At 39.2% G+C, this 25,981-nt stretch overlaps 1 protein-coding gene across 2 annotated transcripts in view; it reads left to right on the plus strand.

Annotated features, from left to right (window-relative positions):
* The window catches only part of GREB1L (GREB1 like retinoic acid receptor coactivator), a 145,666-nt gene that overhangs the window by 69,435 nt on the left and 50,250 nt on the right, over window positions 1–25,981 (plus strand). Inside the window, exons 3-7 of one of the 2 annotated variants that reach the window (XM_074879213.1) lie at window positions 9,804–9,963; window positions 10,186–10,383; window positions 19,125–19,301; window positions 22,027–22,203; window positions 24,161–24,283. In XM_074879213.1, coding sequence (XP_074735314.1) covers window positions 9,807–9,963; window positions 10,186–10,383; window positions 19,125–19,301; window positions 22,027–22,203; window positions 24,161–24,283 — 832 coding nt within the window. In that variant the 5' untranslated portion in view covers window positions 9,804–9,806. Of the gene's footprint in view, window positions 1–9,803; window positions 9,976–10,185; window positions 10,384–19,124; window positions 19,302–22,026; window positions 22,204–24,160; window positions 24,284–25,981 lie in introns of both variants that reach the window. The other variant, XM_074879220.1, reaches the window with a different exon arrangement.

Below are 25,981 nucleotides of genomic sequence, written 5' to 3' on the forward strand. Positions count from 1 at the left end.
GCTGTAGTGCACAGTCCTACTCCGTAGTCCTATTGAAGACAATAAACCAACACCAGGCAGGTGAATATGTACTTACAGTATTGAGGTCTGAAGGCAGATCATAAGAAGTGGTGTAGAGAGGGTGTGTCGGAGAAAAAAGAATCAGAATTACAAACAAGTTGAGCAAACTCAATGGTTGGAAATGACATTAACATCATTAGCTTCATGTGGTGGTCTTCGTTAGTCCAGTTGTTTTGAAGAGTTGATCACAAACTTTATTGATAAGGCATTCAAAGGATGCTTGGAATTGTAGGTGAAGTGCTTGAAGTGCACAGCTTCTACATAACCAGACCACATATGCGTAATAGATGATAATCCCTTTTGTTTTCACAAGCAGTGCAAGTTGAGATGACATTATTAATGCTCCTTTTTATGTCATTATATGGGTCTTTTGACCATATAATTTTGACCCAATCAAAATCTCCTTTTCACTTTCTCAGGATAGAAGCAACCCCTCAGGGAAAAAAATACATAATTCATGGAAGTAATCAATTAGTGATAGTTATCAGCATTAAAATTGTTGACAAATACGGACTTGTGTTTTGTATTTAGGAAGACGTAACAAGACCGTTCACAGAGCTTCCCAGTCATGGAAATTAAAGAAGTTGACATATAATCTTTAAAAAATAGTGTAATATTAGACATATAAACATCAAATCTCCATTAAAAACACAGCTTTAAATTAACTGATGCATCTGAGAAGATACTGTTTACGTTATAGATTATTGTAAACTACATAAATACATTTTATGTCTCTAATAGTTCTGAATAGTTTGTTTTAATTAGTAATTACTAAATCTAGTTGTTAGCTAATAACTTACTATAAAATCTGTGTATTACTAGCAGAATATGTATTGTCAGTGAATGACTGTACACTTACATATATGAAAAGTATATAAAAATAACAAAATTTCAATAAAGATCTGTTATGTTTGGGAACAGGTACCGATTTTGAATACATGACTCAGGGAGCAAATTTGGGCTTGGAAAAACATTTCAGTAAGCAGCAAAATGCTACATGCAGTTACAGTTATTTAAATAGTTATTGCATTAATTACTTAGATACTACATTAGTTTTATCTGCTGTGTTATTAGCCATGGTAGCTGAAAGGATTCAAACATGTAACTTGCCTGACTCTGCTAACACACTAAGTTGTGAGGAGAATAAATCGTAATTCATGTCTGCAACTAATTGCAAAATCAAAATTACACAGCAAAAATATGCCTTGATCCTAGAGCTGGGATTAAGTACCATTAGTGATCTGATTGTATTGCACTGGCATTAATAATGTGGTTAATAGTCCTATTGATTTAGGGCAGAGAACATAAATGGGGAAAGCTATGTATGAGCATGCTTGTTTTCAGGAAGCAGGCTGATATTTTCAAAAGTGCTCCTTAGTGATTTATTTGTGCTGCCTCTGCAATGACTGTGTGAGCATCCAAGTGTGAGCACATATTCCTTTTAAAATAATGAAGTCTTTTAACATTACCAAAATTTCAAAAATAAAAACTAGGTTTGTAGAGTGATAACCTTTTTTTTTTTTTTTTTTTCCACCTGAGGGTTCTTCTCTTGAAAGAAAAGAGAAAATGTACCTCTTCCGTTGGAGGTGCATAGTAATGTTCCATTCCCTATGTACATTGTGAAAGATCCCAGTAGCATAAAAGGATTTGCTTCATCTTCTACAAATTAATTTTAAAACCCCTAGAAAATCTTCACGGTAACTTATCTACTAATTTCATAGCATCATTTAAAAGGGCTCTAAAAGCCTTGCAGTCAGAATGGGTTACATCGACATAATTAACTCCTGAAAGCTTCTGTATCATGAAGGATATAGGCCTATTCATGTAAGGTTCGTACTCCACTATCTAATCTTCTTATTCTTGGTAATATTCTACTGAGCATTTCTTTTTGTATTACTGGCAACTGAATTTTTATTAGCTCTTCTACTCTTTTATAAGAGCCTTTATGGTCAAATTTGTTGTCATCTGACTTTCTGTCATTGTCCACAGCCCTGTATCATTGACCTTTCCATGAAACACCAGGGGATGCAATGGGAGAAGACTAAAAAGGATATATTTTTTTTTTCATATGATAAACACAAAATACTGTTTATGGTTTCTAATTAAGTTCCTTTTTCCACGATAGGAAGGCAGAGGAGGAATTAGGGAAATGGTGTATTTGCAAAAGCTTGACGGGGAGGGGAGGGTTGTGTGAACAGATGTGTGTGGGTGGATGAGAGTGTAAAAGAGACAGTAAAAGTGTATAGGTGCATGTAACTAGTGACAGAACATACAGTGCATATTTGTAGATGAGTATTTGCATTCATAAGATGGTCTTTGCCCATGAAAACGAGCTGTGCATTTACGACAGTCATCAAAAGATGTTCCTTGATTCCAAGTACCCCACCAAATGCTATCAGCTACAGTTTTGCTCCATTAATGTTCCAGTCTCTTTTTCATGTAGTTTTTCATATCCAGGTAGGCATATATTGCTTGAAATGCTTCTAGCATAGCGTCATTTATTCACAGAAACTAGTCCTCCATAATTTTTGCATATTGTGTAGTCACAGATGAGTTCATGTAAATTAAGTAATGAGGTCAGATGTTTTCTTTCATCTGCTTGTTGCATCTGTTTACTGAGGAAATGGCATCAAATGAAGTTGGGCACATGCTTAATCCTTAAATCATCTCAGTCCTCACTAGAGGAATGTGTTGAGCATTCCTAGTGTGCCAACTGCACCAGTTTTCCTCTTGCTGTGCCATAAGAGTTCAGCCTACCTGGAATGCAACATTTCTGAAGTGGGAGACAGAACCTGGAGAAAAGTAAAGCCAGTGCAAGGGCTGTACAGTTCTTGTCACAAAGCTTCATGTGCAGAAATCTTGCGAAATTACTTCCACCTTTGGTTTGGGGATAAGAACTGACTGTTGTTGGGTTTATGTAGTTTGATTCTAAATACACAGAGTTAACTCTAAAATAGTGGTTTAAAACTTCAGACTTATAAAAGATCGCATCTAAAGATTCTGGGAGAGTTTTGTCAGAAAATTGAAAGATGAAGGAAAATTTGGGATGTTAGGCAATAAACACAAGTGCTGAACTACCTTTTGTAAAACTTGACTTGAGCTTAATTTGCAGTGACTTCTTGCACCTTGCAAATATAGCTATGTTTGATTGCAGTTGTAAACTCCTCTTTATGTGTACAACTCAGTAAATAATACTGTTAAAAAGAACGCAAGAGACATTTCAAATTTTAAGTAAAAGAGATAAGATTGGGTTTCATTTTCTATTTCTTGGTGGTTTTCCTTTTTTGGCCTCCATGTTACATCACTGCTGGTTTATACTATGAAGCTGAAAACTCCCAAATCACTGAATTTTAAAAAAAGCAATTCAGCCTTAATTTTTGCAGTATTTGGGGTGAAGTTGACAGCTTCATGCATATAAGTTCAACTTACTAACAGTATCCTGAATTCAAGTGTGAATTTTATCTTTAGCATTTTGCTATTTAGTATTACTGTGTTTAGTATTTTTTGTGAACTGTGCCTGAAGACTGTGGAGATAGTCTTGGGTCGGAAGGGATGGGGCAGTAAGGGCATAGCAGCCGTCATATTAGCACCACTGTGATTTGCTTTCTGTTTCCTGTTGTGGGGGAACAGCTGCCCTGTTCCACCATCCTGCATCTAGCTCTGTTGTGTATCCATTTGTCTGTCTCTGTTCAAGGAATTGTCTAAATCCCAGGTAATCGGAAGCAATACTCCAAGTACAGATACTATTAATTGGGCAATACAAGGAAGAACTTTGTCAGGAAAAAAAGGCATTCTTGATCTTTCCCATTCCTCTGACACTGTAGTGGCAACATCAGACTGAAAGACTAGATTCTAAACAGTATTGGATGCTATCAATATTATCTTCAAAATAAAATGAAACATGAAAATGAAAGGAAACTCCACTGTAAACAGGGTCAGTACGAACTAATCATTCATTTTTCCTGAAAGCCTTAGTAAAATTATTTATCTATCACTTGCTACATAAGATTGTAAACTCTTCTACAGCTGAGTTTGAATATCCCTAACAAAGTCAAAAGCAGGGTGAGAATCTCAGGATCTTGAAAGGACTTTGGGGAAAAAAGGATCTTACAAAGGTTATGAGATAAGTGATCTCTTAATGAGACTACTCCTTGCACTCTTGTATTGACTCACACTTAAGTCTTCCCCCACTGAATGCTTCAGTTAATGTTGGGTATATACTTTTGACTTCGAAGTCTACACTTTTAATTAGCATATATATTTGTTATTGTCATTATTAACTGTCATCCTTTCTGTAGTATGCATGTTCATGATACATCCTAATGATGCTCATTCATGATACATCCTAATGATGCTCAAATGGGAAGAAAAATACTACTCCCAGAACATTAGTAAGAATGATGTAAATAATAGAAAATGCTAGCTGTACCTGAAACAACCCGTTCCCAAACAATTCTACAGCATAAATAGATGCCTGGTGTCTCTTTGCCTAAGATAACCCTTTGAGATACAGAAGCTGTGCTGGGCCTGGCAGTGCCTTTGTGAAGGAACTTGCTTTCTTTTCCTTTGAAGAGAAGCTTTCCTGTGGGGTTAGGCCAGATCAGAAGCCAGATTATGTGTTTTGGAGAACACAATTACATCATTAGGTTAAACACAAAGTAAAGGACTTGATAGAGCCGACTTAATGGAGGGTGTTTGCATCAGATTCATCATTCGCTATCAGGTAATTGTGAAATTGCTTTAAGCCATAACAACAACACTCACCCCCTCCCTCATCCTCCAGTTCAGTTCCTCTCCTTTAAAGTCACTGGGGTCATGACCCACCTGGAGGCCAAATATGTGGTATCTGGTGTACTGAATGATTTGATTATATTTTTACTAGCAGAGCCTTCAACTCAGTGTGCAGTTCTAGCTCCCAAGAGCTACTGGGTAACAATCCACTTTCCAGGGGTTACTTTTTTTATTTTTTTTTGTATGTGAAGGACCATAGTCACCTATTTTTCTAACTAAAAGTGGGTAGTGTTTACTGTATTTACACACTGCAAGTCAGCTGGACCTGGGCTCTGGTTCTTCTTGAACATCCAGTGTCACGTTTCTGCACAGATCTTTTGAAACCTGGATGACTGCATGGGACAAGATTATTTGCTTGAATTGACAAGACTTTCTTTTAAGTTCAACTTCTGGGGTTGAAAGAACGACCAGAATTTCCATGGGTCCTTCCCTGCACAGTGAAGTGATGTGCTGCTAAAATCAATCATCTTTGAAATTTTGCCTTTATTACTTCCATTTCGGTCTGCTTTGATGGAAGGTCCTGGTAATTGTAGTTTTACTTTCTGTAATGAATGCCCATATTTAATTTTTTATTAAAACCTATAGCATTAATACTTCTTCACTTCTGGTGAGGTTAGTGGAATTTCATGATTGCCTTGCTCATGTGTCCTTGTAAGGACCCAGACTGAGATGTGAGGGCTGCCTTCTATCTCTGTTGTAAGGTAGCTCTCAAACCCCAGCGAATCTCACAGTTAATCCTCTAGTTCAGTGATGGGCTGCTGCAAAGAAGACTTGAAGTAGGCTTAGGAAATCTGCTTTGAAGAAGCACAGCAGCAGTGGAGATGTGTTGGGTAGTAATCATGATGCCTTAGTATCTGGATCTTTGCAGGGAAGTACCCTGAGAGTGATAGAGCCTGGAGGTGCAGGTGATCTGAATGTTAGGAAATTCTCCTCTTTCATGTTTTGCTGCAGATTTAATTTTGAAATTATTAAATTTTAATTGTGTCTTCTAGTCTCTCTGTAGTAAGTTTTAAGGACATGAAATTAAAATTGTCTGTCTGAGTAGAGTGGCAAATTTGGTGGGGTAAAGAGGGGAAGCCTGGAGAGTGGCCGTTGTCAAACTGAACTTTCTTCCTTGGTGGAGGAGAGGGGAGGAGAACGTATAGCAGCGAATCTTACTATACATACATACTCTGCATAATGCACATATTAACATCCTGCAGAGTCCAATCCAAAACAGAGCTCAAAAGGTTGCTAAGAGGAGTAGGCAATTTATGAATTACGCTGGTATTCAGTGGTGCAGGTAAAAGGAGAGGAGAGGGTTGGAATACTGTATTACAGATGTGCAGATTACTCGTTGCTGGGAACCTAACCAGCTCTGTGCTGAGCTAGCTGCAATTAGTGCATATGGAGATAAGGAAAGAATTATTTACCCCCAAATCAAACCTCCCGCCCGTTAAAAACCTCTCAGTGCACCTGAGTAGGCTCTGGTGTAGTTCAGTGCAGTAGAGCTGGATATAGGATGGTGGGTGTGAGGGTGAGCACTGATGGATTGGTGTTGACAGGAGAAAAACAGGCGTGTGAGATTGGGGAGGAGCTCCTCAGTCAAGTCCAGCTCCATTTTCTTTCACACACTGCGTCAGATAAGTCTCAACTGCACTCAACCTGGGACCATCCTTCTTCCCACATCCCCCCGAGCTCACTGATGCTACATCAGATGTGCAGAATTTTAGGGAAAACTTGTCTTAATTTCACTCTAGAAAGCAACAGGGGGTTGTTTGTTTTATTTTTATCAAATGGCCTTATATAGGAATGCCAGATAGACTTATAATTTGGATAACTTTTTTTAACAATGAGCATTACTTTAGTTACATTAAATCATTGGTTTTGGTCACATTTGAATGCAGATATGGCAGGTACATGTGTTAATAACAGAAATGGGGTTTTTCCTGTTTTTTCCTTCCCTTCAAATGCCACCAATTTATTTTTCCTCCAGACTCTTTTGCTGCCTCCTCAGCCCCCTCGGCACACACGAGCACGTTTAAGCCCGTTAGGCTCCGGCCGCCTGCTCTGCCGCTCCGTGGTGCGCTCGCTCTGTGCTGCCTCTCATCTACACTGGCAGGAGGAAAACAAAGCGCTTCCTAGTTGCACCGGGTGTTTAGGGGTAGAATCAAAAGCAGAAACATTAAGGCATTAATACCTTGAATTCGTGCTCCTGGCTTTTGGGCAGGCTGGATCAGGATGGCACAACCCGAACCGGCCAGAAGGTCGCTGTCGGAGGGTCTCGCCAGCTCCTCTCCCCTGCAGAGGGAGAGTCTCCTGCGCTCCCCCCCTCAGCTCCCCTGAACTCCAGAGGAGGCCCAGCTGCCCTAATGGCCTCGGGCGGTGTTAGGAAATCAGCAGCCCAGTGCTGGCTCCCTGGTGCTGGTGTTCAGGGCTCGCAGGTTGCCCCGCCGCAGCCCAGCAGGCCCCCCGGCCGCGCTGCCCGCTGGTACCTCCGCCTGCATCGTCTTGCACAAGCGCATCCCCGACAAGTCTTCCTCCTGCTCTGCTTCCATGCTGCCGGGACCACCGCTGACCCAAGCTGTGGTTCCTAAGCTTTCCTTTACTTGGCATTTCCAATTGCAACCTTGTTTTCTCTTGGCAAGCTAGAAATGTCCTCCAGTAATATTAACCAACTTAGGTAAATCCATGACAATCGCCATCCACCCGCAAGTCTCTTTGTATAGGTGCCAGGGAGGCAAATTAAATAGCCTTGGCTCACCAGCATTTTTGCTGTGTACTATATTTTATTAATAGTTTCCCATCAAAATGAAAATAGTTGGCATAGATTGTATATAACATATAGACTGTAGAAAATGTGGAGGATGAACAGATTTCAGGCAGATGATGTGCTGTGGGAATTGTGAATTTTCTGATTCTTAAACATTGATTCATTCTTATTAGGGTATTTTAACTAAAGTTAATTTTTTTTTCATTTGAATGCATTCCTGAAATCCCACCTTAAGCACATTGTACCTGACATAAAATTCCATAGCACGGAAATTAAATTTTATGATATGCAATTTAATGATATAATAGTGCGTCATGATTTCACTGACCTTTATGGAAATATCATCACTGATTTCAATAAAACCAGGACTTCAGTTGCTTAGATGGTTTTCATCAATTCTTTGTTCAAAGGCACTTGACAGTATTCAGTGCACTGCAACCTTAATCCTGCTTCAGTGTAACTTTTTCAGCGTAACTCACTTTTTAGTTGTGTATTTGTAGACGCTCCCTGCCATTTCCAAATTTATTGAAAACTTACAGAATGTAAAAGAGAATCTACTTGTCTTAAGTATTTTATTGCTGAAATACCTGAATGCATCATGTTAAGAAATCGTGTATATATTGTCTCTGGTTGGGGTAGGGAAATGCTGTTTCCCCCCCAATTTATTAAAAGGCTGTCTAAGTTAGAGATGTGGAATTATTCTCCCAAAGTTGTATAAAGTCTTTGACTGAACAGGGAACTGAGCCTCTCTCCCAGCTTGGAGATGAGTAATAAGATAAGCTTCATGCCTACATATTCCAGTAGGATAGTAATATTTAGCTCTTAGATATTTGTCTGTACCAGCAGATCTCAGATGCTGCTGTAAGTGGCTGTCATCATTATTGCCCTGAGGACCTTGAGCATGCAGTGATAAAGCAAGAGTGGAATTGGAGGTTTTCTAAGTGCCAACTTATCTTCTTGGCCAAGGTCTCTTCCTGGTCACAGGGCTAGGTGACATCTGGTGAAGGGAAGTACAAAGATAACATTATAAGGTTTTGTACTTTTCTGTCTATTGATTTAACTGGGGAAGAGTTATCTCTGTTGAAATGAAATTCTCCGAAAAATGTAGTCTTGTATTCTGAATATTGGAAAATGTTAGATTGCTGTTTCTTTGGAGCAAATGTCATATGGTATAATGATCCAGCAAAGTGGAAAATTTCGTGTTTCAGTGAATCTCCCTTAGTTCATTGTAAAACCTTCCATGGCTATCCTGCTACTAAATGCTTATGTTTGAGAGTCCATATCCTAGTGCTGGGGCCACAAATATAACAGTCTATGGGCTGTATAATGTCACCCAAGGAGAAGTAATGATCTACAGGTCTGTTTGTGCTTGAATATTTTATGAAGTTCATAAATTCATCATTGATTTGAATGTAAATATTAATTGTCAAAGCAAATATTTAAATTACTGTTATTATATTAGTATAAAGCATAATATAAAATAAAAACATTTCACAGCATTTGTTGTATACATTTTGGATGTTATTTATTTCTCTCTTTTTTACTTACATCTTTTGTTGTAAGAGTGTGATTAGATCGTTTGAATTATATGGATCAGACTACACGTAAATCATAGTGTTACACTGAAGACAAGAGGTGAAGACCCTGAAAGGACAGGAGAACTGACCTTCCACATAATTTCAGTCAATATTAGCAAGAGCAAAAATTCAAGTTATTTGATGTCTCTATGTATTGTTTCTCTGCAGATGATGGCATACGGACAAGTAAAATCATGTAAACACACAGACAACTAGTGATGAAGCCAAACTTGATGTTTTTAATTTTCTTCATTATACACCCTTCTGTAGCCTACTCTGAAAATCCTAAAAAAGATAATAATAATGATTTTATCTACCCTTCATTAAATTCTACACCAGACAGGTTCTTGAGGCTGCTGAGAGGCCATGTATGCAGAAGACACAAAGCAGTGTGTTGAAAATGTGCTAAAAGCTGTTATTGAAACAAGAGGGTACAGTCTACCAGATTGAGAGAGAAATGTGAACATGTAGTACTAGTTAGAGGTGTTATGAAAATAACGTACTTTCTTACTAACTTTATATCACTGTCACGATGGACATTAATAAGACCTCACTCCATTTGTAAATGGTCTGCGTGTGCACTTTCCCATCCTCTCATCAGCTATTTTCTTTGTGTTTTTTAGATCATGGGGAATTCATATGCAGGGCAACTAAAATCTGCCCGTTTTGAAGAAGCTCTTCATAACTCTATAGAAGCTTCTCTGAGATGTAGCAGCGTTGTCCCACGGCCGATCTTCTCACAGCTGTACCTGGATCCTGACCAGCCTCCTTTCTTGCCGGAAGGTAACCATGAAAGTATGGCACATTTCAATTGTTGTTTTTCTGTGTGAGAGAAGGGTGGGATGTGTTTCATTAAAAAACCAAAAACTGCACAGCAGTTCGTTGTGTGACACAAAATCTGAATCTTAGGCCTCATTAAGGAAAAAGAATAGCATGCTGGTTATTTTAAAAGAAGATAGGTGCAAGTACTGTTGAAAAGTTTATTTTATTTTTCATTATTCTCAGATGTGAAGCCAAAGGTAGAAGAGTTGGATAAAGAGTTAGTACATCGCTATTCACAAAATGGAAACCTCGACTTTTCTACCAACCAAACTGTTAATGAAATGGAAGATGAAGAGGAGGATGAAGACATGTCGGATTCAAGTAGTCCACCAATTCCGTATTCACAAAAACCTGCCCCAGAAGGATCTTGCACTACTGATGGTTGGTGTTCATTTTTTTTACTGTGTGATTTTTACAACTAATTCTCAGTATAATGCAGACTCTTCACAGCTAGAAACTTTTGAGCTAGGAAGTCTGGAAATACAGTTTATAGTCAAAGCCTTAAATCTGAGAAAATATGGATTAAGAGGACTTGTTTCAGGACATAAAATGTAATGTATTATTTGGAAGCAGTGTCTAAGACTGGCTGTGGCACTTTGTTAGTTTCTGAAAGCCCCTTATTGGTTTACTGTCCTCAAAGAATCCACTAGATGGACTAGATGACCTTCAAGGTCTTTCCAACCTAGATGATTCTGTGATTCTGTGAAGAAGTTATGTAAATTGGCAGCAGTACAGCTGGTTCTCAATCTATCTTAAATTATTCTCAGAAACATTGGCAAAGCTGGATTTAGTTGCTTCCATGGACAGAAGGAAGAGTTTGGAGTGAGAAAATGGAGAAGAGACTTGGTGTTCTTTCTGCTACCAAGGGGATAAGAGGGATGGTAGAGAAGCTTGTCTGTTTTGTCTTCCCCACCTGCCTGCTCGGCCATTGCTTGCTTACCCTGAGCTGTCCTGATTGTTCAAGATGAACAAACTTGTTGACAGTACTATTTTTATTTGGTTTTAAATGTGTTAAAGAAAGGGTCAGATCATTATACATATACCTGTTTGGACCGAGTAAACCTGATGTAATTGTTTCATCTTACTCCATAGTTGTTCTATTCTGAAGATTGAACATCCTTAAAGAAGGAAGATTTATTAATATTTATTAGATGTGCTTCTCTTAAAAACATCCCTGCCCCCCTCAAACACTTGAAAACAAACAACCCTTCCCACCAGGTCCAAAAGCCCTTCTTGACATTTTATTCAATATTTTCCTGAATTATGGGCTTCCTTGTGCAGAGTTCATAAAAAGTTGTAATTTGTACCTTACTGTAGTGTATGATTATATGCAGTGATAGAAGTAAGCACTAATCACTGGTGATCCTTTGACATTTTTGGGGGGTACTTAGTGGCATTTGTTGACATTTTTGCCTTTGCCCCTTCCAAATGCAGCTTACATAAGCATATTAACCCTCCATAATAGTGTACCACCAGTCAGTCCCCTGTAACACAAAAAATAAAAAGGCTGGGTACTATGGAAAGCTGGGGAATATTGTTGGGAGAATTTTTTATTCACACAGAAGTGTTTGCTATCCTTTGGAGGCTTGTAAATTGGTAGGAAGAGAGAAGGAGAATGTATAAAATTATGTATTCTTAGGAAGGTCTTCTTAATTGAGGACAAGTATCAATAAAGACTGCAAAATCTCCTGTGAAGAACATGAGCAGTTCTGAGCACTTCTGTTAAAGAAATATGAAATAAACTGGGCAGGATGCAGAGGAGAACCAACAGGATGGTAAGAGGAAGGAGTTCTGTCTAACAAGGCTCTTTGCCTACCAGGGAAAAAGCTGAGATGGCGTATGCTTACACCTTCTAAATATATCAAGGGCAGAACAATAAGGAGGGGGGAGGGAGAAGAGCTGGTCATGCCAGTAGGGCCCTGTGGAAGTGTAATGGATGCTTAAAATGGTTGTGAATACATTGAGGTTAAAGGTTTAGGGTTCTTTAACTATTGGTGACACAGTTCTGGACCAGCCTGCTGGTAGCAGGAGTAGGACTGAAAACCTTATCTGGCTCCAAGGCCACCATGCATTTGATTGTGAAAGAATTTTTTATATGACATCAAGAGATATTTCTCAATCTCACTCACACGTTCTGGTGATCCCTGGTTGCACTTGTACATCCAGACAAAAATGTTAGTTGTGAGCTTCCAGATAAATGTCTATGTCTTTGTTTGAGAGGTGACCTTCCATTCACGTGCAAACTGCTCCATGTTCGCCAGTGCCTTTGCTGCTTCTGCTCAGGATTGCTTCATCAGGTTGCCGTTCCCAATGTGCACTGCAAGGAGGTGCTCAGCTCTCAAGTGCTCACTGCAATGAAGACCTCTGTGCTGTGGCTGCATGTCACATGTCACAAGGTCATGCCTAGTTATGCTATAGTTACATAATATATGTAACTATATGCTCATGTATATATGTACTATTATGCTTTTTAGTATGTCCTGGGAAAAGATGACCTTGCAGGGGCAGTTCTGTGTTTTGATTTTTATCAAAGCTTCCTAGAAGAAAGTTTCTTATGTTACATCTGCAGAATTTTAGGATTGTTCATTACTCTTTGTCAAGTTTACCATTCTGAATTTACAAAATCTGTCTCACTCTTCAGTGTTGTTCTCAAGGAGCTGATTTAAGAAAACAGTATTTTTGTATCTGGAGAAGAAAATATGTTTTTTTAAATACTGCTCATGATCTGTTAGGGCAGTTTTATGTGTTTAAAACTCAGGTTCCCAAGTATTCATGCTGCAGACCGTATCTCAGCAAGATATTAATCTGATAGCTCATCTTTCATCTCATGAATATGCCCTTCCAGGATTGTTACCATTGTTTACATCCCTTATCTTAGTTATTTAATTACAAAGATAAATAACATTAGGAAAATGTTAAAGAATACTGATAGACTAATTGGAGTCACTGTGTTTGAATGCTTTAAACTAGGCATGATTTAATTGCTCATCCAAGAGCAAAATATTGGTACTAGAACCTGCAGTTCATAGCTCCGCTTGCTGTAAAACCTGTCTCTCACCTTTTAGCACAGATGAGGTGAAACCTTTTTCCCTTTTAAGGTATTTGTGTTGTTTGTTTTTCCTGAATTCAGGATAGTATGCCATAACCTTCATATTATTTTCTGTGGTGACCTGTTCTTTTATTCGGATGGCTGAGTTATCAGTCACATGGGTGCAGAAAGTAATCTTACTGCTTTTATTCATAGGTTTAAAAAACGTGCCTCACAAGTGACAGTTTGTTGGAGGTTCCTTCTCAGCTGGCATAACATTAGATTCCTTAACTCTCCTGTTGGGCCATTGGAAAGAGCAACTGCATTCGCAGTTGATCCTTACTAATAGACATACAATGGATTCACTTATTTTCAGGGGCTTTTTTTTTTTCCTGCTCAACACAAACTTTTGTAACTAACTTACACCTTCCATGAAAATAAGGTTTCAAGAAAAAGACTTCTTCATTTTCATACAGGTACCTCCAATATGCAACGGAATAATACAAGACGTTGTCCTGAACCACTTGTTTGCTGTAGCTTTAGAAGAGGCTGTTTTTAATTTGTGGAATAGCATTTTAAGCAAGCTGTGGGAAACACAATAGTAGCACCTTTCTTTTGTTACTAAATCCTCAATTTACCTGATGCTTAAAGAAGGGCCAAGGTAGTTTCAGAAGCAATTAGGTAAGCAGGTACTTAACACCTGATCAGGTACTGTGAAGTTACAATAGCAAGTGACAGTGAAGAGTAATTCATATGTAATTCTTGGAAGCTAATTCCTTATGCAAATACCCATTTATTGCAGTACAACAAGGGGCTGGTGCCCCGCATTGAAACTACTTCTTGTTACTGGTGGGGAAAGAGAAAATATATACAAATTTCATTTTTAAGAAGATTCCATCACTTCTAGGTGTTGACAGTTGTGGGGATACATTTTCATTTTCAGGAAGATGGGACTACATTAATTTAAATGAAGCGATGCTGGAGAATGCAAATGTGCTTCTCAGAAGCAAAAACTAATGAATTTTCTTTCAAAGAAATGCAGATAATGTCTGTAGAAACTATTCATTATTCTTTTTTGTGACTGCTCTTGGTATTTGCAAATCTCTAATCAGAATATAAATGCCTGTTCTTTCTTTAAAACAAAGCTAAGATCCTGTGGGAAGATGATTTTTTTTTAATGGAACAGCTCAGCTGTGTGCTTTTACTTTTTATAATTACATGTTGATAAAAAATTTCATAAAGAGAAGCTGATTCGTTTTAGTGGCTCATGGGTTTTCTTCTCTTCAGACTTAGATGTCCATAAAAGGTACACAGGTAAATATGACACTAAAGTGCTGTTCTTTCTTCTTAAGTGTCACGTGTTAGTGCTGCCTGACATAGATGGTTAGGTGCAAACTCAATTATAAATGAATAGCTATGAAATGTAAATGGATTTTGCGTGTCCTAAATCTTAAACACGGGCAACACAAATTCTCCTTGTACAGAGACATCATGTCTTGTCTTTCCTAATGTGGAAATGGTTATCTCTAACAGATAATTAAATATCAATGCAAAATCATGCAAAACAGAAAAGAAAATAAGGTCGGGGTCCCTGTGTTGCTTCCTAGCTAGAAAAAGACAATGTAGCAGAGACAGAGGCTAATCCCTGCTTCCCTCTCCCCACAGTCAGTTACTTGCTTCCAAATCAGTGTTTCTTGGGTGGAATTTTCTCATTCAGTTTAAAAAAGCAACTTAAAACTAGAAGAGTGATTTGCAGCCCTGAAAGCCAAGGGAAAGAAGAATAATGAAGGGCTCTTAAGTATAACATCTGCATGTCCTTGAAGGAAAATTCAAGACTTCTAGTGCACAGAATTTGTGTTCTCTCCATATCTCCTGGTGGAAGTGAGCCCCAGCTGTACCCGGCCAAGCTCTGCAGCCCTCCCTGGCTCTCTTGTTGCAGATGTTGGCTAAGCAAGAGAAGAGCACCCGGAGCCTCCGGGGGTCTGTCTGTGCTGCCCCTTCTTGCTGCTCATCCATCGGGATCCCGTTCCCCTCCGCCGAAAGGGAGCCAGAGGAAGCCTTCTAGCATCAGCCCTGTTACTTGTCTCGCTCCCTCAGAAAACGAGGTTTTGGCAGTTGCTTGTGAGCTCTGCTGCCCCTCTGTCGGGAAGCTGGTAGCTGCTTTCTGCCACTTCTGGCAGAGAGGTAGAGATCGTAAAGGTACTGAATTTCAGCAATATTTGTGAAGTTCAGGAGCTGGTTGGATGAGGATCAAGATGGCGATCAGGAGCATCAGTGTCCCCAGACTAATGTCCCCTGGGGCAGAAGAGTAATTACAGCTCTCCTCTCACATAGCCTGAACATTACAGAGGCATGTGCCGGCCAGCCAGTCTACACATACATACCTCTGATCCAGAGATGTCGCCAACCAAAACAGAGGAGGATGCCAGAGGAGATAGTGCAGGGAGGAAGAAGGGGAACGTGGAAGGGATCTGAGAGCACTTTGGGTGGAGTAAGAGACAATACAGGGGGTAAATCTTAGGTATTGTTTGCAGATTAGGCAGGATGCAGCATTTCTACAGTACAGTCCTACATATCCTAAATGGTGGGAAATATTAAATATATTCAGATCAACAGTCTCTCGGGTAAGAGGCTGCTGTTGCCCATGAGAGCAGACTGAGATACATCAGTTTGTCTCAGTGGGTACTGCTAAGGTGTTACCAAGTAATGCTTATAAACTTGTTAAGAAGTTGTGATGTTGTGGAGGGTTTCCTAGGGGTTTCCTGTACCTTCTCGCTAGGGACTCATGCAGAACGGTGATGTGCAGCTGCTCAAAGTGTAGCTGAAGTTGTTTTGCACCTAGCCTGTATAATAGCCGAGTCCTTGCTTTCATCTCAGGTGTTGTGGAGTGCTGGAGCATTGCTTCACCTCACTGGGACATCAAAACCCTCAAGTATCCAAAGAGGCTCTAAGCTTATTGTACAATATTCAGCTCTCTCAATGTTGTGTGCTCTTTCTGAAAGCAAGTCTATATTGAAACATAACTGTTAACAATGTTGACAACCAAAATCCTGCTTTCTTTGGTGTCCTAGTATTGCTATTGCTAACAATTCATTCAAAAGCCTCTTACTGGTCGTCATTTGTGCTTCTGGGCATTTCCTGAAAATTTTTAGGTAAAGATAAGGCTAAAGAGCAATTGTGTAAAAGCACAGGTTTAAATCTGTCTTGAAATCTTACTGCGCTTGCTGTTTCATAATCCTTATCTACAAATTTCCTGTTTGCCAACATTGTCAGCAGTGGATAATTTTTCTATTTTAAATCTAGTCATAGAGTGGCATTTTCTAAGGATGTCAGCTACTCACATTTCACTGAATGCCGAAATAGTTAAGGCCAGTTTTGAAAATTCTGGACATAATACCCAAATGGCATAAATATTTGAATAAGCAAATTTTATTTTGAATGTAAGGGAGTTTTGTTCCTGGATTTATCTGCAACTGTTTATTTCTGAATTACATTGAAAAGTCTAGATTCTAGATAAGTCCTTAGCCTGGTAACTAACCTTCTATTTGATTAGGATCAACATATTTCTGAGCAATACACCTTAACAAAGAGTTTAACATACCAAAATCAAACTACATCTAGTCAGAAAACAATAAATTTTGCTTTAAATATGTGGTTTTAATGCTTCTACCCTAAAACATACATAACCTCTTATTGGTAAGTTATTGTTATAATCCATTGATTTGTAAATAAAAACTTTGGGCACTTCATTTTAATTCACTGGCTGCAAGAAGGCATGTGTGAGGGGCAAATTCAAGCCAGCTTTCAGCTCAAATGAGCTGCTGCTGGAACTAAGCTGACAGAATAATTGAAGAAACTATTCATCCAAGAACTGGTTCAGCAGATTGTGGGTGTAGGCACAAGACTGAACCTGTATCAGACCCTGTTTTCAGCAAGCTGCTGCTTGCCAGGAAGTTCATACTGGCTGATTCTGTGCATTCCACTTTGCACATGCTCTTTGCCTGGTACAGTTTTGAGATAAAAACAAAACCCCACTAATTTTCACCATTTTTGCTGGACTTTCAAACGGTGGGTTTTAGCCCAGTAGGTAAGAGTGCAGGCACATGTAAATAATGGTTGAGGTGCTCTTGGTTAAGCTGTGATCACATTGTGTTTCCAGATGGTTAGTCAGTGTCTTTCTCCAGTGCTTTGATATTTTCAATACAATTTTTCTGTAACAACTATGGACTACTTGAATAATATTTTAAATTAAGTGTAATATACATTAATAGCTGAAGTCTTAATAGATAGTACAGTAATTTCAAATCTAGTTTGTTATATTTGTTTTTAATAATGATGTTGATTATTGCGGTTATGATTTTCTTAATTTTGAAATATTGATTCATGCAGATACATGCATATGTTGTCTATGTTATGGTATTTCTGTGGTTGTAGCAGAAGGGAGATGGTCAGTGGACAAACTTATGATGTCTTTGGATATCGTGAAACAACAGGGGTTTCTCCCAGCAGCGGGGATTTCTACTGGCTGCTGCTGGGAGATGTGTGAGGCCAGACTGTAGCACTGATCTTGCAGCTGGAGAAGTGAGAATTGGAGGGAAACGCAACATAAAAGTCTGGTTCTTCATAAAACTTGGTAGTGCTTTCATTGACTTCTGCCTAAGGGAAATCAGAAAGCCCAGTGTGATCGTACCCTTTCCAGTGGAGGAAGCCACATGACTGTTGCTTTCTCTCACACCTGTTGTTTCCTTGCTTGAAAGCAGAAATTACTCAATAAAAATAATATGATGGAACTGTACAAAAAAGTGATGGGTGATTGACGCTAATGGAAGAATCTTTGAATGTTGTTATTGGGCTTTGGTTTGAGCAAAAGATTGGAACAGCTGGACCTCCAGAGGTCCCATAATTGCTCTAAGCTGTCCCATCCAACCTTTTGAAAATTGCCACTGTGGCCGCTTAGTGCGTGGCTACCAAGCTCACCCCAAGTCCCGAGCTCCCCGGCGCTCCATTGTGGTGACCAGCCACAGCTCTGGGCTGCCCTGCCATGCTTTTTTGTGTGTCCCAGCCTGCCACCTGCTCACTGCAGGATGTGGAACAGCAAAGCTCACTCCAATCCCCAGTATTGCCCACTTCTGCTACTGGCTTTAACCCTACGTTGACCAGTAGCACAAGAACCAATGTTATGCTCTTATTTTGTGTCCATATGTGTATTGGGGGGGGCGGGAGGGGGAACTTAAGGGGAGACTTGAAGTCATGCAGTCCATTGAGACTTCACAAGACTCGGTTGGAGACTTACAGAAAATGTGGTGTACGTCTCTAAGAACAGTGAATTAATCTTTTAATTGCTGAAATTCCCAAAATGTATAGACAAGTTAAAAATTAGATTTTAAAATACTTTTCCTTTAGTAGTCAGTACTAAACTTCAGTCATCAATTTTTATCATTCCTTTGTATTTCTTAGCGATGTTTATGTATGTACTGAGTCTGGCTGAGCCGGAATTGGTTTTCCCCTATAGCAGCCCTCATGGTGTTTTATGTTGGGAGCTGGCAGGGTGTTGATAGCACACTGGTGGTGTGGCTACTGCTGAGTAGTGCTTACACAGCACCAAGGCTCTTTCCAACATTTTACCCCCCCCAGTGGGACAGGGTGGTCAAGATCTTGCCATCCTGTTACAAGCAATAAAACCAAAATTGGTTCTCTCAAAAAGACTGTAAGCTAAGATTTGGCAACGAAAAAATAGTTAGGCATGTTGTAAGAGCTGTTTTCTGCTATAAAATCACAAACTTTCCTTCTTATTTTGAATGTTTTTAAAAATTGAGTTTCTGAGCCGTTTGATATCTAGCCTTTAGAGACTTACGTCTCTTCTCTGCCTGAATGTGTTCAGGATCTCTTTAATATAATGTTTATCTATTGTCTCTGAAACCCTAAGCTAGTGGATCTGATGAGATGCTATCTCTATTTCCCTTGAAAAAGATATATTAAAACCCCTGTTAGAGCATCAAGTTCTGAAGCCCCATTTGCTTTTGTAACTGATAAAAAGAAGAGGATTAAACAAAATGTTTTGAAGATTTATCATTTGTTTTGGTTTGTTTTTTAGGTTTTTGTCAAGCAGGCAAGGATTTACGGTTAGTATCTCTGTGCATGGAGCAAATTGATATCCCAGCAGGCTTCCTGTTAGTAGGAGCCAAATCTCCCAACCTTCCTGAGCACATTCTAGTCTGCGCTGTTGACAAGCGGTTTTTGCCAGATGATCATGGAAAAAATGCACTTTTGGGTAAGAGATTTTTTTTTTAATTGTGCCATAATAATTCAGAGAAAAAGGTCGGTTCAAAATTATCTAAAGTCATTTCAGCTAATGACCTTATATTAGAAATATGTTGAGGAGAGGCTTGTTTTTATTAAATTTAATCTGTAGCTAAACCTGCCTTAAAAGCCCATTTTAAAACAAGTCCCTGATTCCGCAATTAACCACACTTGAAGCCTGGTGATTTCTCTGTGGGCAAAAGTCAATTGTAGCCCTGGTATTCAAAATATGAGCTATCCACGTACTCTTTATCTCTACTGATGCTTACAGCATTTTCATTTAAGAAGAAATATGCTCATGCAGCAGTTGAAGATGAGCTATCTATTTTTCTGTGGATTAAGGGACAAATTCTGCCCTTGGCTTCACTAGGAACATTGTTCTCAATAGGTGCTCTGAGGGCAGTTTGCTTCTCAAAATTTAATACATAGGGGGAAAAAAAAACTATGTACGTCATAATTGGTTACATTTACGAGCTTTAAAAATATAATACAAGAGTGCTTCTTGGTGATTGAAGACAGGCGTATGTGCACCTAGATTTCCTGCCTGCCTCACAACTGGTACACATTTTAACAGGCTACTAAAACTGATTTAATGTATTTTGGCTCCTTTAGCCTGTTTAGAATTTACTCTCTCATTTCTCCCTCCAGTCGTTGTGCTGCCTAGAATATATTGAGAAAGAGCTTTCAACAGGGAAGAAATTGCAAGAAAGCATAAATACCCTGATTTAACCACACTGCTCAAATTCTGGTCCAGAGCAGCAATATTTTGTATAACTATTGAAAACACCTTGTTTTTGTACTTATGTCCTTTAATGCTATTTCTCCCTTAAACCCATTTAATATGCTACTATATGCTGTAAACCTTTGGACCTAAGGCAGGAATCCCACTGGCCTGAGTTAGATAGGAGCTGTGGTGTGATGTGGCCTTGCTGGATATGGCTGAGGATGTGGGATCTGGTGTATACTGACATCCTCAGAGGAGCTTCTCCCCCACTGGGCAGGGGAAGTGTCAAGACTTAATCAGTAAGAACTATCTGATAGACAGACAGATGGTGTTTAGTCTGATTAAACGTGGTGCAACCTGTCTTTGTTGGTAAATCATCCTCCCCCCTCTGCCCTTTATATCCATCTATCATCTCTGGTATCATTTGATAATGAGCCTAGTGACTCACATCTCTGCTCTGCCATTGCTGATGTCACATATTTAAATGCCTCTAGGCCTGTGTAACTGGCACCTATGAGCAAAGAACTGACTCGGTAGCTCTGTGGCACGCTGATGACTCTTTCTGACAACTGTGGAGATGCATCAATAGTTCCTATGTGTTAAAAGGGAGAAGGGAAGGACTGATTCAGTCCCAGGAGAAACAGGATGAAGAAATCTACTTCTTGGCATCCTCAGCAACATGATGGTAAAAGATGATAATGAGACACAGTAAGGCTAAAAACAATGGCCTAGTTAATAAGAGTTTTATGGAAAATGCATTTTGTCAAAAAGACTGAACATCTTCTTGATAAAACTATGAATTTGGCTGACAGGTGAGTTTAGGAACCGATGTTCTCCAACGTGCTTGGCATTGTGGAAAATAATGGTAATAGTGAGAATGAAAAATTGGTTTTGTTACAGATCTTGAACTGATTAGTAAATGGAAAAACCCAAAAATAAAGCATTTCTACTAGGTATTATTCTGCCCAGCACTATTATAAATCATTTCTGATGTTCCAGAAGGAACACAAAATATTTCTTCATTAAGGGTTGAAAGCGATTCAGAGATGAGTGGAGTGGAAAGTAAGCCAGAGTTTAATTGTTCAGCATTAGATAATAGAGGGCTTATTCAAACAACAAGGATTTTAAGGCAGGCCAGTTTCAGAACATACCCTGTGCTTTGTTCTAGGAGGTGTTAGACCGGTACCATCTATATGCAACATTCCCATTAACATAGTTGTGAATGGTAGTGGAAATCAAGGGTGCTTATAATCCTCAGTCTGGACCCTGTCCTCCAGACCCTTCTGTGAAACCATGTTGGAAACATTGCAGAAAAGCAGGCTTCTGCCTTTGTTCATAAATCTGTTACTTTCCTGAGAGGTTGTAGGTTTTTAAAGCATTCTGAAGCACTCCTAACTTTTGCCTTGAAAACCTTGACATAAAATGATTGCTTTTAAGACTTTAATAAGCTGTAAGGTCCAGCGTACTTGGAAAGTGCTTTGTATACGGAGTCTCAGAGAAAATTTATTAGAGATTGAAGTTAATTTTAGTCACATGAATTTGCAGGGGCTACTATGGATTAGCCACTGTTTTGAGACAGAGATGCATGCAGCTTGAAACACATGGGTTTTTAATGTAGAAAAAATTGAATTTTTTTTCTTCCCTATGGAAATTTCCTAGCCTGGCATCATAGCTCTCCGCCTGCCAAGTAGTTATTTCTCTCTGCACTGTGTAGAGTGGAAAATTGGTGGTAGGATTTTGACATAAGTTAGTATGACCTAGAAACATGGAACAGTTTCAGAAAAGCGAAGACTAAAATCTGCCTGTGTTAGGCTGCTTCCTGTAATGCGTGTACTGTGTGGGGCATCTAAGAAGCTGTCTGGCTGGAGGCCTCCAGTCGCTCTGAGCTGGATGTGCAGGTAGGTTAAAACGGCCTTATTCTTAGCAGATAGTCATTTAATCTGTATGTGCATCTTCTCCTTCATTCTTCCAGGATTTTCTGGGAATTGTATAGGCTGCGGAGAAAGAGGATTTCGGTACTTCACAGAGTTTTCCAATCATATCAACCTAAAATTAACCACTCAGCCAAAGAAGCAGAAGCACTTAAAGTACTACCTAGTAAGAAGCTCCCAAGGTGTACTGTCAAAGGGACCCCTTATTTGCTGGAAAGGTAATAAAGGTGCCCATTCACTGAAGGGGTCTTTTATTATATTAGTGTGATGTTGAATGAAAAATTGAAAGTTGCTATTGAAAATGTATACATTCAAAAGGAACTGTAGAACATGACTTTCTTTACTGCTTGAAGGAAAAATTCCCACTGATTTCACTGAAGTCAGGATTTTGCCAGAGGGGTTTATTTAAGTCTTAATAGCAACTGTACAATCGTAAATGGTTTTCCTCCATCTCCCCATACTTTCAGTGGGAGCCCTAAATCTGCCCTTCCTAGGATATGCAGCCATCTTGGTAGAAGAAATAAGGTTGCTCAGTCTGCTGATTCTTTTCTGTGCCTGAAGCAAGCTGACTCACAGCTAGGGCTCCAACACTGGCTTTCCACTGATATTCATCTTAGCAGGTGCAATTCAATCTGTCTAATGCCTGAGGATAGCTAACATGCCATAGGATTAAGAAAGCTCAGGTCACTGATCTCAGGGAAAGAGGAGAAATCTTGCATACTCTTGCCATTTACAGTGTGTTTTACACTTGGGCTTACCCTCTACAGGACAGCCTGTGCAATACTGTTATGTGCTAAAGAGATTACATTTGTGACCCCAAGGCAAGGTAGCCATGGGGTCTGTTACTGGAGGATACAGGTTTTTGGAGCTAGAGCCTTACAAAGGCTCAAGGAGAATGGTTTACCTACTTGCTGCCTACTAAGCTGGTGTATATGCAGACTGCCTGTCTTCCTCAGCTGTGGTCTCACTCAGTAAAGACAGTTCAGTCTTGTGCCTGTTGTTCCTAAAAGGATGATGTGAGGAGAGGAGAAGCTCCACAGGAGGACTGACACACATCTGAAGAGTCACATCCTCATGTGAATAGCAGCATGACACCAGAAAGAGATGGTTATCACTGAGCTGTATGAGTGATTATAGTATTGTATCAGTTAGTGGTTCAAAGGGATCCTGGCTTCAGCTGCTTTTCTCAGTTACAAGTATAATTAACTACTGCTTTAGAGTGGATTTCTTTTTCAGCAGCATTTTTCACAAAAACTACAGAAAGATTTAATTTGGTAGTGGAGTTCCAAATACAGAAAAAGGAAACCTTATTTTATGTTTGAAATCCTTTTTCTGAAACCCCTCCCTGATGCTTATGCAGTTGGTTGGTGTTGGTTTGTGTCCTGATAAATGTGATCAGCAGTAAGACACATGTGGAGGAGGCAGATACTGGGGTCACTTCTGGTTATATGCTGATCGGAAGTATTTTGAGCACCCATGAAAGTTTAGAAAATCAACCAAGAATCGACCTCATGGGCATCATTTTGATAGGCTCTATCCCCATATCGCTACCATTCATCTGGTAAACCTTCACCCTTTACTTACATTAAAGGTCTAATTAGAAGGGAAATAATTTGAAGCACCCCGTTCTCTTCAAATTAAACCTGATTAGTTCTCAGTTTTAAAAATAGATTAATGTGAGATTTTTAAGGTGATTTTCTCCTCCCTCAACTCAGTTTTCATCCAGACAGACACTCCCAGCGCTGAGATCTCCCTGAAGGTTTTTTGGAGGCATATAAGAATCTGGGTTTCAGCACAATTCCTCCTTTTAAAGGGCAACATATGACGGTTTGTATAAAGGTTGTGGCACAGAAGTCGCTGAGTGTTTCCTGGGATATGTCCAATACCTTCAAATCTCTTGGAAGCTGCGAACTGAGGGCTCTTGCCATTTTGCAGCATCTGGTCTGTATTTGCCTGGCCCTCTGAGTGGCCCCCAGGGAGTTTTTCTTAATTAGAAGACAAAGTTGACTAAACCGAGAGCGCCATATTTTCATTGAATGCTGCCATTTGCCGCTGTTTGTTGTACGTGCTGTATGTATGCTTTTAACATTTTGTCACCTTTCACCACCGTGTTGCTGAACTTTCCTACTGGAAGGCAGGCCTTGTTAATATGTACTGTAGCTGCTTCGTTTGCAGAATGTAGAAGCAGGCAATCATCTGCTGCTAGCCTCTCTGCTAAACCAAATTCTTCGGTGTCACCGTCCACGACCCCAGAGGGTGGATCAGCTAATGGATACAAATCAGGGTTCACTCAGACAGGTAGGAGCTGAAAGTGCTGTAAAGATAACCATTGGGGGTGGTAAGTTACCTCAGATATTGGTGGTTCAGGGATGCAGTAAACAACTGGGTATTTACCTCAAGCCATGTATAGATTACAGTGCCGAGGATGCCTTTCAAAATTTGCTTTGTGAAAGATTAAGACCCAGGTGAGGCTTAAGGTCAGTTTAGTCCTCATAAGAATAGTTGATTAACAAGTATTAAAAGATCTTCTGATTAATTTATTTGATTCTGTGTCTCCTTGGGTTTGTTTCATTTTATTTTTTGTGGATCTCAAAAAACTTCAATTACACATTATAGGGAGGTGTTTGCTAAATATACAGACTAGGCTATTTGTCTTGAAAAGGCAAATAATCTTTTGGGATGAGGCGGGCAGCTTTTACTTATTTGCTTGGTTATTTATTTATTTATTTACATTTTATTTCACACAGGGGTGTACTTAGAATAGCAGTTTCCCCATACACTTACAGTGGTTTTGTGTTATGTGAGCTAATATGCATCTCAAAACTGTTCTAGAAAGCTATTAATGACATAATGAAACAAGGAGAAATTACAAAAATCAAATAGACATTGGCTGACAAAGAAGCAGCATCTTAATTTCATTTATCTATTTATTTATTGCAAATAGCCAAGGGGCTTTTCTTTGAGCTTTTTTTCTCATTGCTTTATTGCAACTTCATGTATGCTGTTGTGTTTCTGTGTCTGTCTGTGCTACTACTTGAAAAATTAAAAACAGGAGAAAACTTTCTGTTGTAATTGATTGATATGTATGTCCCAGAATATCTGTTTCTCTAGAGGAGTATGAAATGCAGATATAAAACCAAGACTGTTAAATTGTTTTCGCCACTTACAAATTATGTTATAAAGGAGTAACAAACAAAAGCTGAACATATGCGTTCTTATGAAATTGTAATCACTGATCAGTGTGTTCAGAGACACTTTCCCCAGATGGTCACCCCTGTCTCTCTTTAGGAAGCTATATGCTTTAGGCTTTGGTTAAAATTAAATGAGAATGTTGTTTAAACACATCTGCATTTCATTGCATGATCCCTTAGCTTCCAGATCCTGGCATGAGAACTGTGCAGATGCATGAGAACCTATTTATTTGAAACAACAAGCGATCCAATATTTACACAGCTTTGTCTTCTATTGTACCTGCCAAGTTAATAGATACACCTTTTATATAGTGCTTTCTCCTTATCACTCACTGCAATTTTCAGTCTGCTTGGTGTTTCTGTGTGTCACTGTTTGTACTCTTAGGTCATGGTTGTCAAAACCTTTTCATCTCCTTTTACTGTTATCTTCTAGTGAAGATAATGCCACATACATACATATGAATCCCCTGTGACCGGGAAAATGGGGGAGAACACCTTTTTTCAGTGACATGAATTCTGACATGTGTCACCTATGATGGAGGTCTGACTTTTTCTGTCCTAGGCTCTGCATAGCTGTTTGTACTTTTAGGTGAATTCTCAGTTGTTTTAAAACAGGAGTACTTAGTAGTGAGTTGCTTTTGAAATTGTTTTTGGTTTATTGTCAGTTCATACCCATTTTTTCCTTTTAAAGTTGTATAAATGTTTCTGTTTTCTGCCCTTGTAAGTGAGCAGTTCAGTCTCCAAGTTCTAGAAGATACCTGTAGACAGTTATGGGCACACTCAGAGTACTGCGTTGAAATGGTAA

The sequence above is a fragment of the Strix uralensis genome, chromosome 1 (genome assembly GCF_047716275.1).
Source record: "Strix uralensis isolate ZFMK-TIS-50842 chromosome 1, bStrUra1, whole genome shotgun sequence".
In the NCBI taxonomy this organism is placed as follows: domain Eukaryota; kingdom Metazoa; phylum Chordata; class Aves; order Strigiformes; family Strigidae; genus Strix; species Strix uralensis.